This window comes from Dermochelys coriacea, chromosome 7, assembly GCF_009764565.3.
Source record: "Dermochelys coriacea isolate rDerCor1 chromosome 7, rDerCor1.pri.v4, whole genome shotgun sequence".
In the NCBI taxonomy this organism is placed as follows: domain Eukaryota; kingdom Metazoa; phylum Chordata; order Testudines; family Dermochelyidae; genus Dermochelys; species Dermochelys coriacea.
The window spans coordinates 115,952,079-115,969,895 of NC_050074.1; the positions used below are offsets into that span (position 1 = coordinate 115,952,079).

Genomic DNA, 17,817 nt, shown 5'->3' on the forward strand with positions numbered 1-17,817 from the left:
TCTCGGTGGCCAGCTGAGTGCCTGGAGTCAAATTACAAAGATTAACTTAAATAAAGAAAAAGAGGGGACCCATAACTTTTCAACCACAATAGAATTAGCAGCAGCAAAACAAAATATGGAACAAAATATACAGGGATTTTTATTAGGTGGGATCGTGCAGTTACTACAGAGAAGTTTCTTTATCTGTCAATCTAATTTCAGGGAGATTGTCTGGAATCTTCTGTGCTCAGTAAAGCCCTTAATTATTAAGAGAACCTCCACAAAACTGCTTAAGACCAAAACAATGAACAAGCATAATGATTTAACTGTCTTTTCTTTCATAATTGGCAAATTTCAAATGACTAATAGAGAAGCCTGTAACTCAAAACTAATGGAACAGAAGTACTACATTGTTTTAATTTTATAGTTCTGTGCCGTCAGCAGCCTTAGGCTAAAAGGTTATGTTTGTCTGTAAGTAACTGTAAAAATACTTGTAAGTGTAAAAGTACTTGTAAATATTAGTCATCTGCTGCAAGGAGTAAATGAATAGTAGTCTATGCCCTTTCTACCTGAAATGCAATTTGGCACTTTCAAATTCTCATGCTAAACACAGACCAGTAATGTGTTTCTGCAGCATTCGTGATTCTATTCATGTGTGATCTTGCTCTTCGTTCTATAGTGATCTCACTTTCAGATCTATAGCCAAATATGATAGAACAGATAAAGAGGAGATGCATCAACATGTGAGATGGGTATAATAATATGCCATGCTCCAAATACTGGGCCATTTCCCTCCCTCCCACTACCCCCAACTGCGGTGTGGCACAGATTGCATGTTAACAGTGGAAATCATACTGCAGTTATCCAAAAATGTGAAGAGGAAAGAGAGTCAAAGTAGCAGCAGAGCATCTCCAGAGCCAAAGGAAGCTACTTCTGCCAGAATCATCACATGGTCTGGGCTCTTTTCACAGGTGGCCATAATCCGGCACATTGTATTTTACCTATTCCCTATCATAAAGATTACAAAGATTGCTTGTGACTTTGGAGATTTTAAAATAGTGGCCTCGTTAGTTATTAACTGAAGCTCTCTGGATTATTACATTTTACAGGTTAAAACACTACTTGAACTCATTAGCTAAAATAGCAGAATTGACTGATATTTCACCTGAGAAATATGATACATTATGAATACAACACATGTGACCATAAAGATTTAATTTGTGTGGCCAATGCAAGAAAGATATTTCACTGTCTGAAAAATGATGACATATTCCAATATGGCAAATTTATTCAGGAGTGGGTAATTGTGTTAGTCCAATAGACCAAGGGTAAAACACAGAAGAAGAATTTGTCATAGGTGATGGCTACAAAGAAATTGAAAATGGACAAGCTTTCAGGTGCTCAATTGCTAATGTAAAAACAAAAGGGATTTCAGTACAGACAGTGGTTTTCTAACACACTGTTGCTAATCAGGGATTTTGTTTTCGAGGGCATGCCCGAAAAGCCCACAGTTTTCAAAAATTCACGTGATCAACCACCAAAGCTTATTGGCCCTTAGATGCTGCTGCATTTCTCTACTCAGTAGCAAGCAAGCGGTTTACATTTTTGATACTGGCTGTTGCCAGTTTAGCAATAGGAAGCATTCAACTATTTGGTAATTAAGCATCCCCTGCCACCAGAGCAACAAGAGAGCATCACAAGAGCCAGTGGAGTCTGCCACACACCCCTGCTGTAGTTAAATATTTTGGTGGAAAAATGAGTGTAGACACTGAACGAAACAACGTGGTAGAATGCATGTGGAAGATGGTGATGATGAACACAAACTCTCTGGGGAAGAAACAAATTCTAATGACTTTCCTTTTAATTCTTTGGAAACATTACTAAAATGTTCACAAAATGATCAATTTTCACTAAAGCTCTGTCCATCCCCAAAATACTATACAAGGAAAAAAAAAAGACAATGACGACGACTTGTAATGGCTCCCCAACCCCTGAAATTTCTGCTGCAGCATGTCATATAGTGGTGGTGGTCATGCTCTGTTGGCACTAATTAAAAAAAAATCCGTATTATTCTATGGTCACTATCAGTTTCTCTGCATTTTGTATATTCTTTGATTTTGATACTTGGTTGCAACAAAGGAGCACACACAGTGCAAACTGGTGAGTGAATGTGCAAAGATAGCTTTAAGCTACCCTGGTCTTGGCCCAGCTTTGCACTGGTCTGATGCCCTGGAATGAATTAGAGCAGCATAAGAGTTACTCTAAATTATGCCAGCGGCCAATGGCCCTAAAGGTCTGAGAAGACACGGGGAGATTGCCAGGTTGCAGGGAAGCCCTGTATTGACTCTTTTACTTACACATATACGTTAAGCCACCTTTTGGGAGGAGGGGTTAAGTAGGAACTGTTATGCCATCTCTATGCAACCTAATAACTCCCCTACCTACACTATGGTTATCCTCCTACAGTAATGAGTTATTCATACTTTACAGATGAGGAAACTGACAGAGAGAAAGTAAGTCACAGAGCGAAATCAGTGGCAGGGCTGGGAATAAAAGGCAAGTAGAATTGCTACATCCAGTCCCATGCTTTAGGTACTAGATAGCACCATCTGTTTCCATGTCTTCGTTCTGGATATAACAAAAGTAAATTACAAGTAGATCAACAACTAAAATGGTACTTCAAAGGACGGTACGCATCTTTTGTAATAGAACTCCTCATATACCTTCTATGCAGAGACTATGTTACCATTTCAGCATGGTTTGATAGAATTCACAAGCACTGTAAAAATATGCTATATTTTCAACACAGAAATTAAGTAAAAATAGTTTTTAGAGTGACTTAGACGGTCAAACACCAGAAAATTCAAGCTAGGACCACCTCTCTGACATAATGCTCTCTCCCTCCCTAAATGATAAACACATAAATAAATAAATAAATAAATAAATAAATAAATAAATAAATGAAATAGGCAATTAAAAAAAAACCCCTGAAATTGCAGACATGTGACATTTGGCACTGTAGTAACAACTCCTTCTGTCTGTTGAATCAACAAAAATTTGCCCCATGAAAACATAATATGCTGTCTAACATGCGTATGACGATGAGATATGCAGGAAATCTATGGCGTGAAAATGCTAATGACATTTTTGTTGAAAGTAAATTACTGCGCAAGCCTAAGGGCTGCTATTCTAAATTAAATAACTCATTCGTTTTTAAATGACAGAGTCCTATTCAACCAACAATCTCTCATTGTGAAAGTATGTACAAGCCCTTGTTGGGGAACAATTAAATACAATTAAATATCACAAATGAAATTAAAATAAAAATCACCTAAAAATGCAACAGACAAAAGTATTGACAAGGTCCTTTTAATAATTTACAAACATAATGATGATGGTTCCTTCTGGCCTTAATGTCTATGATTTTGGACTTTGAGTAAAAAGTCCCCTAAAAATCCATGTCTGAAGAAGAAAAAATTGTTGATATTAGCAGGGAATATGATATATATGATAAGATAATACATATATACTGATTTATGATACTGAAATATAAAGATGAAGAACTGCTAATGGTAAAAATAAGGGTTTTGTTACTTTAATAGGTTATAATTATGGGGTAGTGAATGAGTTCCTATGTGGTAACCCTTAGGCTAATGCCTTAACTTAACTTTGTTTGGCATGAATGTTGTTTTGACAGGTTTCCCTTCCCCCCTGCCCGCCCGGCCCTTTAAAAGATTTGCTTAAATAATGCTACTGTTTTTAGGACCAAGGTGATGTTTCATGGAATATGTTACATGGGAAGACTTTAATTAAAAGGAAAAGTGAATCAGTACAATAAATACACAAACTTGTAATGTTAAAAGTCTATTCTATTGAGAAAAATAAGGGCAAGATGACATGAATACATGACATGAAAACAGCAAAAGTGTAAACTGAACCTTGCGCATGCATACTATTATGGGTTACATAAAACAAATAATGAATGCTGATTGGATAAAAGTTAATGATTATGTAATGTGAAAATATATAAGAATCCAAGTGGAGGGGGACCCAGAATGAAGAAAATACTGGACCCAGAAACTAAAAGAACAAAACAGAAGGACCAGAACAGGGATCAGAAGCACAGGATGAAGTACAGGAGAACTTCCTGGTACCCCAAAATGTGGCAACTTGGGCCCCTACCTAATCCATTTTATCTATTTATCGTCTGGCATAAATATATAGTCAGACACTATAAATGGCAATAATTCCGTCTGAAAATGTCTAAATAAAGGCAAAAATTGATTAAGCCTAAAATGGGTGGACTTGTGACTCAGTTTCCCACCATGTATTCCTCATACTCTTAATTGCAAACCAAAATATATTTCATAAAACAAATAGGAAACATCATTTCAAAAAAGATGTAATTATTATTTTGGAATTTGACCCAGATTATTAGATTATAATCAAGTTTTGCTGAAGATTAGTAAAATATTATGACATGAACGGCTACATAGATTTGGTGCAAAATTCATCCCAGAATGAACAGAACTTGATTGGTGCATAGGCCTTGGGCTGATTGTCTGCACGGGGGTGAATTTCATGACCTAGTAAATTGGGGCAAAAGGCTTGCATGGAGCTCCAGCTTTGATGAATAACCTAGAACCATACATGTACTCACGCTCAGTTTAAAGACAAATTTAACTTAAAATGAACCAATAGATTTTTATACAAATGTTGTGGGGAAAAGAAGAATGCACATCTCAGACACACCTAATGTCAAGTTTTAGTCTGAAGAAAACATTATGGTCAGATGAAAACCACGTAGTGCACTGAAATATACAAAACATTTACCTAGTTGGCATATTTCACAGAATGTGACTGTGTGTAACTTTTGACTTTATGGAAGCTTTTCAGGTGTTAAAGTATCCCTAGAAAGGTTATCTAACTAGAACAAAACACAAGAAAAATAAAGGTTTAAAACTGAAGCCATCCATGTAATCATAAGTGCTTGCTTTTGCAAGGGATGCTCAGTGGTTTGAGCATTGGCCTGCTAAACCCAGGGTTGTGAGTTCAATTCTTGAGGGGGCCATTTAGGGATCTGGGGCAAAAATTGGGGATTGGTCTTGCTTTGAGCAGGGGCTTGGACTCAATGACCTTCTGAGGTCTCTTCCAACCCTGATATTCCATGAACTATATTTTCGATGATGCTAGAACAGTATAGTTAGATGTGTTCAAAGACTGCAGGACAAGTAATAAGTATTTAGACGGTATGCAGCAGCTTAAAAATACCATCATTATGTTAAGAAAATGGATTCTCCTAGAACATTAAAACTGCCCATTAAATGGGAAAAAAATAATAATTGGTACTACTGAGCTGTGACACTTCATAAGCCATAAAGGAAAAAAGCAAATGAGATACAGGAAAAATTAGTTGGAAGCAGAATTTAATTTGTACCATAATATTATCATGATCAACGACAGTATAAAAACCACAGAAAAATAAATATTAATGATAAAGGTCTAAAACCCAAGAAAGGAAGGAAATTCTGAGTTACGGCTGAAACCTATGTCCTCAGACTACCTGACTGAGCTTTGGTATTGCAGAACATTTTCTCTAAGAACTGTGCAATCTCAACATACAACAGGATGGACTTAAAGTCAAAGCCTTTTCTTTAATCTTAAGATTTTCTATGGTTAAATTCAGAATATTCACCCACACGTAGAAAGAGAAAAGACAAGGTAGCTCAAATACAAGTCCCAGTTCTCCACTTTGTTACATCAGTCTTTTGATGAATTAACTCCCCTGATTTCATGGGCACTCTTTTCTTTCCAATTGCTAGAGAAAATTGGTTGTTCCCAATCCTCACTGTTCTGATTCGATGGTTCCACAAGGGCATGAAGGTGACAGTCTGGTATTATGGTGATCAACTGACAGTTTTGAAACCACAGTGGTGCCAAAGGGAATGTGTTTTGGCATCAACATTCTTTGGTATATTCTTCTCTCTGCTGCTTCATCATGCTTTCTCTAACATCAACGACGTACATCGCCATACAAGATCAGATGGAAAACTCAACACAGCACGTCTAAGTGCAAAAAGCCAAGTCAAACACCTACTGAGATGAGAACTTCTTTTCACCTATGACACAGTGCTCACTGGACACAGTGAAGAGGAGCTCCAGCAACTTTATGATAGTTTTGCACTAGCTTGTGATGAATTTGGAGTAACCATAAATCTAAAGACGACAATGATTATGACAAGGTGTGCTGACTGCATCAGAAGTTTTAATAGCTAACACCATGTTTGTAGTTATGCATAAGTTCTTCTATCTAGGCTCAATTGTATCAGATAATGTATCTCTAAATGACAAGCTTAATTCTCACATCAGGAAGGCATATTCAGCCTACTGACCAAGTGCATGCGGTATAACAGGAAACTGACGCTAGACACCAAGATCTGGGTCTACCAGATGTGCATTTTGAGCATGCTGCTGTATGTAAGCAAGATCTGGACCACCTACAGTAGGCATGAGAGAAGGCTAAAACCTTCAACACCCACTGTCTGTGCTGTATTCTAAATATCAATTGAGAAACCAAAGTTCCTGACATCGAACTACATGAGAAAGCAAAATGATCAACTCTAATCACTATTGTCAAACACAGACATCTCCACTGGCTTTGTCATCTACACTGCATGGATGATACACACATTCTGAAGGATCTCCTTGGCCAACCTAGGCTCAGGTTTAAATACATTTGCAAGAGAGACCTGAAAACGTTCAACATCGACTCCACAATCTGGGAGCAAAAGGGTACACGGAGGTCTGTGCTGAATGAGAGAATTAAAGAGGATGAACAGAGATGGTTGAGAGAGAGAGAGGAAAGCAAAAAGCAAAAAGGAAAGTGCAGGAGGCCACAAGCACCAGTAGTGTGTTGGCTTCATCTTTTGGCCCTAAGCTTTACGGCAGCATTAGCTGTGGCAAGGATGGTTGCCTGAGAATTGGACTTCTCAGCCACTCACGATGCTGCAGCATGACACCTACTAACCAAACTGCTTCAGTGCTTACACCATTTGCTTTTGAGATGGACTGTTGTTATTCCACTGTGCTCATGGAAATCAGATTCATCATAGTGGAGAATCAGGACCACTGAATTTAAAATCACCATAATTATATATTTATCCTATTATGAAAACTGCACTGCTTTGGAGCAAGGTAAGTTGGAAATAGAGTGGGTCACACACAGCTTGGGGGAGGGAGGAGTTGATGTCACAAAGTGAGAGGCTTTATACTGGCAAGACCCACATCCAGTCTTTCATAGACAGTCTTCCCTGGGATCATTCGTGCTGCTTCCTTCAGCTCTCCGAAGAGTTGTGGCTGAACTTGGCAGTTTAGTTTACAGTGTTACAATATTTTCATAAGCTTTGACACCATCTAGTACTTATCTTTTCTTAATTTGTTCAGATTTATTTTTGAATGACTTGGTGCCACTTGTTACACAGGCAATAATAATGCTTGAATTAGCACAAGGTTATTCCATGGAATAGCTCTTATAAGCCAGTATTAACTACTATAAAAAACCAGAATCCTTTTGAAGGTATAGCATGCATAGCATCGAAACATTAGAGGTGATTGTTTACATGTTCAAGCTATTAATAAAACACTCTAGTATAGAAAGAAAACAAATGGGGTATTAGTCTGAAAAAATCTAAGTACTAACACTAATATTGCGGAGTGTACATTAGCTGTCAGAATCAACAGAGAACTTGTTTACACAGAGCTAAGTTACTCCATGTACACAAACAGACTCCCATGTAAACTCCTGATTGTGCATATTAATGCATGGCAACATTCCAGTCCCCTCTAATATGCAAACAGACTTGTATTCTCTTACTGGAAGAACGATCCAGTAGGTAGGGAGCACAGAGGGAGCATAGGATTGGGAATAAAGAGATCTGGATTCTAATTCCTGGCTCAGGCCACTGATTTCATGTGTGATTTTCCGTTGGTCTAGTCACTTAATCTCTCAAGTAATCATTTCCATGTCAGAAAAATAGGGGTAATAACACTTATCTTCCCCTGTAAAATGCTTTAAGGTCCATGGATCAAAATGATGAGATAAGTGACAAGCATTATTAATTTCCCTTATGGAGAGATCCTTTGGATTTTAATAGGTTATTTTGGATCATCCTATAGGATTTAATAGAAAATTATATACCTATTACTGAATCCTTGGGAATGCTTCAAAACTTATAGAATGTACAAAAATCTCTATTAAATTTTAGAACAATTTCTATAGAACCCCATTGGCATAGGACTCTCTATTAAATTCCACAGGACTTTAAGTACAATTCCACAATTAAATTCCACAAGAGAATGGTATTTTTTTCCTATTAACCATTATAAATGTTTCTTTCATTTTGTGTGTAAATACCCCTTCAGTCATCTCTTTTTTAATGCTAACGTAGTTTATGTGAATAGTTGTTTTATAAGCCTAGCTAGAATATGGCAAGATGGTAATGTCCAGGGTAATGTAAAACTAAGGGAAACCCTCCATATTTTACTTCAGGATAGTTATCAGGCTGATACTGCTTGACACAAAGAGAAAAACCCCATGCTTTCTTCATGCATTAGAATGTTATCAACTTTTGATTCCTAAATAAACTTTACTGGGGTGAAGAAGTCTACCACATGCTCATAAAATGTACCCATTGCTGCGGTTGCTAATGTTTGTTTGACATTTTACAGCTGATGGTAAAGGACACTAAAAGGCAACTACGTGGTTGAAATGGACTTTCATAGTTTACAACCAAATTTAAGATAAACAACTCAAGCAGACTCTGGGTTTTGTATATTACAATGCATCAGCTATCAATTTGAGCAGCAACCTTATAAAAATCTGTTCAGGGCTGCATTAAGTGTCAGATTTAGATGACACTGAGGCTACTCAACTGCTCAATTAGCTCAATTTTTAACATAAATGCGTGAAGTCAATTTGATCTCTTATTTACCAAAGCCATGGAACTCATTAATAGTATTGGCAAATCACTACCAAGGCACCACTAAAAGTTAGATGATCAAGTGGAAATGTAAAAGTATGCTAGATAGGAAGAGTCAGAAGGGCTGTGTATTTCCCAAGGAGATGTTTGTAATACCTATCTTCTTTCTGCATTAAGGTTAACACATCAGACTTCTTTTTATTACTTTTTTATTTTTTTTTAAAGTTGACTTGTGAAATTGAATATTTTTAAATCTCGTGAAAGTGAAGGGCAGAACATTAGCCAGTTACTGTAAAAGCTTCCTCATATAGCTCCATCAAGGCCCCTCACCTAGAGCTGCAAAAATCACTCGTATTCTAGTCCACAACCTCTTCTAAGCAAAGATTCAAAAACAGGGCCTTAGTGTTTAGTTTTGCAATGTAGAAACTAGGCTGAAACACAAACTTTGGCAGAGTAAGGGCTCCAAAGCTACTGAGGCATTAACTCACTGTCTCACCTATCTCCATCATTCTTCCCCTACCATCTCCACTTTAAAGAGCCTTTTTTGTAATTTATTGTCTGCAAGGTGAAATACTTAATGCTAATGTATTCTGGAGTAGTATGCAGGAAGGTCATTGGTTCAACAATAGATTTCTTATTTTATCTGACAAAAGCATTTTGACAGTTTAGTTAAAAAAAAATCCACATTTGTATGACCCTGGAACAAGATATTTGTTTTAATTAGCATGCTGTTGATTAACTTAACCCTATGTAACCATCATAATTGGCTATTCCTAAATTGGGTTTGATAGCAATAAAGTAAAATAACTAAAAAATAATGAACACAAATCTTTAAGGAGAACTTTCGTTCAAAAATGCATAAGAATTTTGTTTTCCTTTATTAGAATACGAATGTATACTTTTCTTACCATAAATTTGGAATATTAGAGCAACAATATCCCTCGATCTTGCATAAAGAAATTGCCTCTATATCCTTTCTGGAAGCATCAAAATAGCTTTAAGTTGGTACTAATTTAGGGAGGCTGTGTTAGATCATGATTCTCTGTATCAACTCCAGAGTCCCATTCATCAATCTATTAGTTATTTGGTAGGCATGGAAGAGATCAGTTAGCCCCTCTGTGCCTCAGTTTGCCCATTTGTAAAATGGGGATAATATTTTTAGTTGTGTTATCAAATACAGATGTGATTTTTTTATTGTTAAATGTTTTTTTTCAAAACCTGGATTATAGCCACTATACTGTAAAATTCCATAGTATGCTTATTATTAGCATGCTTCCAAAAGCTGCTGTGGTTTCTTAGAGTAAGAGGACTTGGTGATGGTAAGAAACACATGAATAAAGTTAAATTAGACATTATAGTTGTCTAAAGGAATGAGTCTTGTAGTGTGTAGCTGTTTCCATAGATACAATTAGCTGCGCCGTATGTTGTTGCTAGATAAAGTTCCATATACAGCCACATTCCAGTACCTTTCCACACAAGCATATTGAATACTATCTTACTTTATAAGTAGTCCAAATTAAGTCAATGAGGCTATGCGGAGTAAGGTGCTATAAGGTGCCAGAATCAGAATATGGACTTGATTCTACCACTGAGCCAGGGTGTCTGGTTAAAACCTGGTTGCTCTTGGAACTGATTAAAACTTGATTAAAAATTGTAGCTTAGATAAAGGTAACTGTGTTCCATATCCAGGACTACTCCAAAGTTAGGACAAAATTAGGTATCATCTGCACTACACTTTTTAACCGTGTCATAACTAAGGCTTTTGACTTGATTATAGCTGCTATATATAAAGGAGTAGTTACTTTCCCAAAGAAGTTCCATTAGTTATGGTGAAAGTTGTTGATTTTAAAATCTCAGATGCAAGATCTTTGACCTTGCAGAAATGTAGCAACTCCTGCCTCTAGTTCATTAGCTGTCTCTTAAAAGATTACTATATTTCTTGCAAAGAACAAACATTTTTTAGACAAAACCTAGCAGAAATGGTCTTTGGGAGCAAACCAGTCCTGAAAACAACATGTGTTCACCTTACTAAAAGTAAGAAAAAAAAGCAATCAAGAATGCGAACTAAAATAAAAATGTCAGGGGGAAAAACCCAGTGCTAAACACACTGAGTCTTCAAAAGCCTCAGAAAGCCAGAGTATACTACAGAATTAAGGAGCCCCAAAGCTTTCCTTGGAGGTCTCTCAAATTTCATAAGAATTTGCAAATGCATAACATAACCAGACCCCTAACACCACTTCATAATACATCCTGCTCCTGATTACATATGATGTACAAACCTTTACAGCAGAAATTATAGTATTTGAAGCAAATACTCAAGGGCAGCCTTAAGCATTTTAGCTATCATGAGTTACAAAATTTTAAGTGGTTCAATAGTTTCCTCTCTGGGACATAAACATCACATCCCCAATGGCTTCTGATACTGTCTGAGAAAGAACGAGTGCAACTTTCTGGTCAACTTTCTCTATTCCACACTAACAGGATAGTGGGGCATGCACTAAACTCCTGATTTGAGAAGAGAAATCCCGCGAGGCACAAAAACCAATGCCACATACAATGACCAGCCTGAAAAACATACTTTCACTGTTAAAGATTTCATTTCTAGAAAAATGACATTGATTTTATAAACCCCAGACAAAGCAACAGCTTGTACAAGATACCGTTGGATTCATAGGGGTCTCTGTGCACACGCAACACAGTGAACATGTCGCTTCTGAAAGCCTATTCTCAATTAGTAGACGAAGTTATGATGAAGTGCAAATACCACTACAGAAAATGTATGTATCATTCCAACGTGAACAAAAGAGGAGTCCCTTTATAATCAAGAAAGCTTTTAAAAATAAGAAACTGCTTAAAGCAAGCTGCCTCTATTGAATGAAGATACCGGAATGACTAGAAAGTTTTCTTTCAAGCAAGTTTTTAAACTGCATCTCTAAGAAGTTTAGTCCCATGAAACTCTTCTTATGATCCCCTCTAACAATGAAACCACTGTTTTCATTGACCTTCACACAAGGCTAGATTGTGGACTTAACACAAGCACTGAGTAAATGGCAGTGCATAGTACAGGGACTGTCTCAGTCACAAATCAGTTCTTCCTTCTCTTGTGCTTCTCTGGGGAAGTAAGCTGTGCCAGTCAGATAGTGGCCACTGTTAAGGCTCCTCCCACTCTCTGCCCCTGCCTGCCCTCTGACTCTTTAACTTTCTGCATGAGTACCTCATAACTGAGCTCTTTTAAGAAACAGTTTAAACTTAAGTCTGTAATTTTATTTAATATCTAATAATAAATAAAAATCACCTCTTTGCACATCGCACCTTTCATCCAAGGACTGCAGAATGCTGGCTCCGTATTATCCTTATTTTAATAGTAGGGACTCTGAGGCACATGTACATGCACAAGAGAACTGAATCAAACATGATGGCCATGGATAGCTATGCAACTCTTGCAGATTCATTAGGACAGCTTAAGTTGATGTCAGAAAACTGATTAAAGCATTCATATTTTATTCTCAGGACTGCACACCGTTTAAGCCCAGACACGCTTCTATTGAAGCCAATGGCAAAACTGCCCTTGACTTCAGCTGGAAAAGGTTTGGAAACCATCTGTTGTTTCACTGATCTAAAGAAACATATTGTGTACCACCACCAAAGTACTCTCCAGGCTATTGGAGCTAGGGAAAAGGGGAAGAGCACCAGCTGATGAGAATGGTGGGCTGCCATTTTCCTTAATTTTCCTCAGAAAAAAAATATACTATGACAATCCTCTGTAGGATGTGGTTATCCTCTAAGAATTATCTGTGCAAAAACAAAGGCAACAGACATAATCTTTTAGTACAAAAACTTAGGTCTGCACCAATCATTTGGTGCCCTTTAAAAATCCACCAGAACCCAATGGACTATTCTGAAGCATCTACTTGGTCCACAACTTTTTAATATGCCTTGTTCTGTCTCCAAATTGGACCTGTGCACAAGATATTACCAACCCGGTACAAAACATGTAAAATGAGCCATTTTTGAGATGCGACCAAAAAAGTGCTTGAAGGATCTGCAAATCACGACCAACAAACTTTTTCTTAGTCTGATGTTTTAAAAACCTCATATATCAACACATAAGTCAGGCAAAATATTATTTGTTGGCCACACATGATGTATAGAAAATTTGAAAGAATGAGCAACTTTCTTGGGGATTTTTAGTAAGAAAGATCAAAATCAGATTTAAAACAGAGCAAATTTCCAGTTTAATTAAGAAGTTAATAAAATAAAATATTTTAAAATGTCTATTTCATAAATTATATATCAATATTTGATTAATAGCAGCAAAAGTAGTGGATATAATAGTTTAAAAAGCCAAATAAATTTTAAAGTGACCCCAATTTTGTATACAATCCTTATTTCATTTTCAACACTTGGTTTAAATGTTAGGCAAAAGGTCAAACCACAACCTTAAATATTTAAACTGATCAATGACAGTCAAGTAGTCAAGGAACTATCTCAAGTTTATTGTTAAATATGGATAGCCTTTGAGGTAACCTCAAGTACATGGCATGGATTTCTAATGAGTTATTGAGTTATTAAGCTATGAAATACTCCTGAATTTTAAGCAACACTGAGTAGATCCAGGTAAAACAAATTAAAAAGACCATAATTATGCAACATCATGAGATGTACCAGACGGTCACACTATGCATACATAAAAACTACATTAATAAAGTGAACATATTAATAAAAAGCTAAGACTGGCCCTTCAAGACCTTAACACTAATTGGAAAAGACTTACACAGCACATCTTGAATAACGTCCATTAACAATTTTGGTAAGTCACTCTTCAACTAACTAAAACTGGAATAACTTATTCTTAAACCATATACTTCATCCACTGTATTATCTTTTGTCAAAGATCAGTGAATCATCATTAGTCAGTTTGAGTAATGTAGCAATTGTCTAATTGCCCTAACTTGAATCTTATTTCTGATTAACTTAACTGATTAACTATGAACTAGTTTCTAGATTCCAAGTATGATAGTTCATTGAAAGGCTAACGATTATCATCATCCCGAAGATCATTTGCTTTGAATATTGAAGAACTCTTTCAAAATGGGTGAAGTTTAAAGAGATTTTACTTTTAACAAAGAGGCAAACTTCAGACACGAGACACAGCTGATATATCATTGTATCCAGCAGGGCTAGGCAACCCGCACAATCCTTCAGCAGCTTACTGCTCTGCTATCATATCATGCCAGAGAACAAAGATACGATAGAGATCATTCCAACAGCAACATCTATAGTGGCTCCCTTCTGGACCCTTTCGCCAGCTGATGAGCGCTTCTGGGTCTTTCAAGTGGCAATCGCCACCCAATGCCTTTTCACATGCACACGTACAGAGGGCCCAGTAGCCAGGAAGCTAGCACAGTCTCAGTAAAAGGGCTCTGCTGCAGACTATCCTGACTTCCACACAACAAGTAATTCCCAGGGATTCCTCACAGCTGTGTCCTGCTACTGTGTGTGTATATTGTGTTCAAAGGGAACAGACTCCAACCCAGCAGAACAATTTTAACCATGTGAATAATACCATTGACCTCCATAGTCTACTCATGTGCTTACAATTAAGCATGTGCTTAAGAGCTTTGGGGAACAGTGATTCTGTTGATTCTCTTCTTTTGTCAAACGGAGGCTAGATGAATCTTTGCAATGTACAAAGGTTTCATCCCTGACATCTATATTTCCAATCTCTGTGGAGGTTTTCTCCATAGCGTGCATGGAAAAGGGGAATCACTATTTGAGGACTTACCTTTGCTTTTACTCACTTTTCCTTCCCTCACAGCAGATACACGTGGACCTTAGGCCTTTTATCTACCCAAATGAAGCATGCTAAAGACTGGCCCATTTAATGGATTACCATTAACAATGTACTGTAGTCAAAAGATAAATACAATGCCTGTTTAAGTGACACTGATCTGCTTTATGACAATTAAAACCATGCAAATGTTTATTATACATTTTTTTCAGCTTTTAAAATGTGTTCGGGTTAATTATGCTATGCAAAATATGAATCCAAAATGTGTCTTTCAAAATGAGAAAATAGTTCAGCCTATTGGCCTGTAGTTACAGTTTCAGATGTTGTTTCTCATAGCTGTAGCTAAATGAACCTGACCTACTTATAGAAAATATTGTAGATACTTAGAAGGGAACAACACCTTTTCGGCTTCTGAATTGTAACAGCGGAGCCCCATGCTAAAGGCACTTTTGAGGCATACTATTTACAACATTATTTTCAAGGCTGCAAGTACCCCTTCTTAAAGGAATAGAGAATTTAGGTTGAAACAACAATCTCAGAATATTAGGGAATGTACATTATAGACCACCTTCCATCATCTAAGAGATGGCGATGTATGATGTTTTCTGTCATGGCCTCAGAAGACCTGGGTTATCACATTTGCTAGAGTGCTTTGGCAGCACGTACTAGGATAGGGATGGTGAGTAAGGAAAGACAGTATGAGAGGAAAAGCTATTTTGTGGCTAAGGTATAGAAATTAAGAGTCAGGAAACCTGGGCTCTTGTCTTGGTTCTTCCATGGTTTCCTCTGTGACTGTGGGTACATTTTTGTTCCTTATTTTCTCCCCAAGTATGTCACTTCACCTCTCGATGTCTCATGTCCTCAAATGTTAACATGGAGGTAATAATGCTCCCTGTTCCAGAAATAAGGATTTGAAAAGCATTTCCAAATCCTCAGAGGCAAGGGGCTGAAAAAAAAATCCCTAAATGCTGTTATAGGTAAAACAAAATTTTGGAATAGGTCATGTGGTACATTCAAAACTGTTGGAACATGCTCAGGTTAGTAAGTAACAGTACTGTCATGGCAATGGTGAAAATCCCATTCAATTCTATGGGAGCCAGACTGGGCCAAAATCTCACATTTAGCTATTCCCTTTCATCCCAAATGAATGCAAAGCGCTTTACAAAACTGTATCCAGGAATCACTTCATTCAGCACAGATATGCAGCAATCTCAGGGGTGGAAAGTGGCAGCTGTTCAGCACACAAACTCATAGGAGCATTGCTCGCTATCAATATTTGCTTTGCCATTGTTACACAGTTATCTAAGAGGTGAAAGGGTCTGAAGCATTTGTGTGCTTGTTAAAAATGATCACAGAAAGCTGTCCTGGTGCAGATACGCTTAGTAAATGGCAGATTAATGAGTTAAACAAGTGGTTAAAGATTTTTTTTTATATAGAACTCCTTTCCCTATCTCAGTGCCATTCATTTTGCAGCTCAGGAGCTATGTCTCTCTCTTTAATATATGATTTGCAATGCAATACTCCATGAGCTTCCATATGTGTCTTTGTAAAAGTTTCAAATACAATTTGGCTTCTTGCATATCTTGGCCTTAGGAACAATCTTACAATCCTAGAGGCAAAATATCAATATCCCCCTAGGATTATTGTGCACATCTGCATCTCTGGAAAACTGATATTATAAAGAGAAATTTCAGAGTAGCAGCCGTGTTAGTCTGTATTCGCAAAAAGAAAAGGAGTACCCGTGGCACCTTAGAGACTAACAAATTTATTTGAGCATAAGCTTTCGTGAGCTACAGCTCACTTCATCGGATGCATTTGGTGGAAAAACCAAATAAAGAGAAAAACTTTCAAGTAAAAGCTCCCTTCAGAAAGCCTTGTTTTGCCCCAGGTATACCATTTTCTTCAACTATTTGTAGATTATATAACAGAGGACGAAGACTGTTTTAGAATTTCCTCATGTGGGTACCCTGAGAAAAAATAATCTTCATATTGTTTAAATTTACAGAGTCAAATTATGGCTTCCTCTACGAGGTTGTGATGTAGTGGGAGAATGGAAGGAGCTCCTTTTCTCCTGCTCCATCAGAGTCACATATTAGGAAGCCAGAATACTGAAGTAAGCATTTTCTAAACACCAGAAAATGGAGTACGACAAGCATGGCTGAATGCACTCTAGACCCAAATGGGGAATGGACCAATTGGTTGGAGGCACAAGTGTGTGCATTTCCTTCTCTTCTCCTATTGTGCCATGAGGCTGGCTCTCGAAGACGCAATGTTGCCATCTCATCAATTTTATTACAAGCCTTGTGATATTTGGTATTTTTCTTAAAAGCGCCAGCTCCAGAAGTCATGTGATTGCTTGAGAAGCTCAATTTTAATTTAAAACAAACACAATTAATTTTCTAAACCTCATGGTTGTGAAAAAAAAGCATGAAAATGCGAGTGCTAAAGGCACCAAATGAAAAGCAAACAAAAAGGACAGAACATTATTATTTTTCTTAAAACTGATTTTTTGGGGGGGCTTGACTCATGATTTTTGTACATGGCATTGATACTATCATCCACCTCTTTGGAGGAGGAATAAAGTGCCACACCTGAGCATGCTCTCTCCAGAGCCACCTGAGATAAAATGCTCTTGTACTCAGCGGACGGAATGCCTCTGGTAGCAGGGAACTGCCCAAGTCTTTCCTTGAGGTGAGGAAAGACTCCAGCAGTGGGTAGGCAACTGCAGGACAGTACATTGCTAAAAACAGCAGTGTAGATGGGGGAGGCACTGCTTGGGCAGTAGAGAGCCATGTAGTGTAGAGTACATACAGGTACACATTCCCAGGGTTCAGGCATGTCTTTACTCAACTAAGTAGTGCCTCACCATCAATACTGTTACTTATACCTGTGCAAAGGGGACGTGTAGCATATATGTACTCTTCATGCCACTGAAAAAGGTGTGCAGTTTAGACATATCTTCCATGTTACTGAGGCTGTGAAAGTCAGAACATAGAGTCTTGAACATGGAATAGTTTTTTGAGATGCTTTGAGTCCTTCAGTTGAAAGTCATCATATTACAGCGGTAGC

At 37.4% G+C, this 17,817-nt stretch overlaps 1 protein-coding gene across 14 annotated transcripts in view; it reads right to left on the bottom strand.

The window, feature by feature from the left end:
- VTI1A (vesicle transport through interaction with t-SNAREs 1A) overlaps positions 1 to 17,817 on the bottom strand; it is a 362,693-nt gene that overhangs the window by 98,713 nt on the left and 246,163 nt on the right. The window contains exon 9 of one of the 14 annotated variants that reach the window (XM_043519145.1): positions 4,732 to 4,790. The exons of the other annotated variants lie outside the window; for them this stretch is intronic. Within the exon in view, the coding sequence (XP_043375080.1) occupies positions 4,745 to 4,790 (46 nt within the window). The 3' untranslated portion in view covers positions 4,732 to 4,744. Of the gene's footprint in view, positions 1 to 4,731; positions 4,791 to 17,817 lie in introns of those variants that run through there. 14 annotated transcript variants of the gene reach the window in all.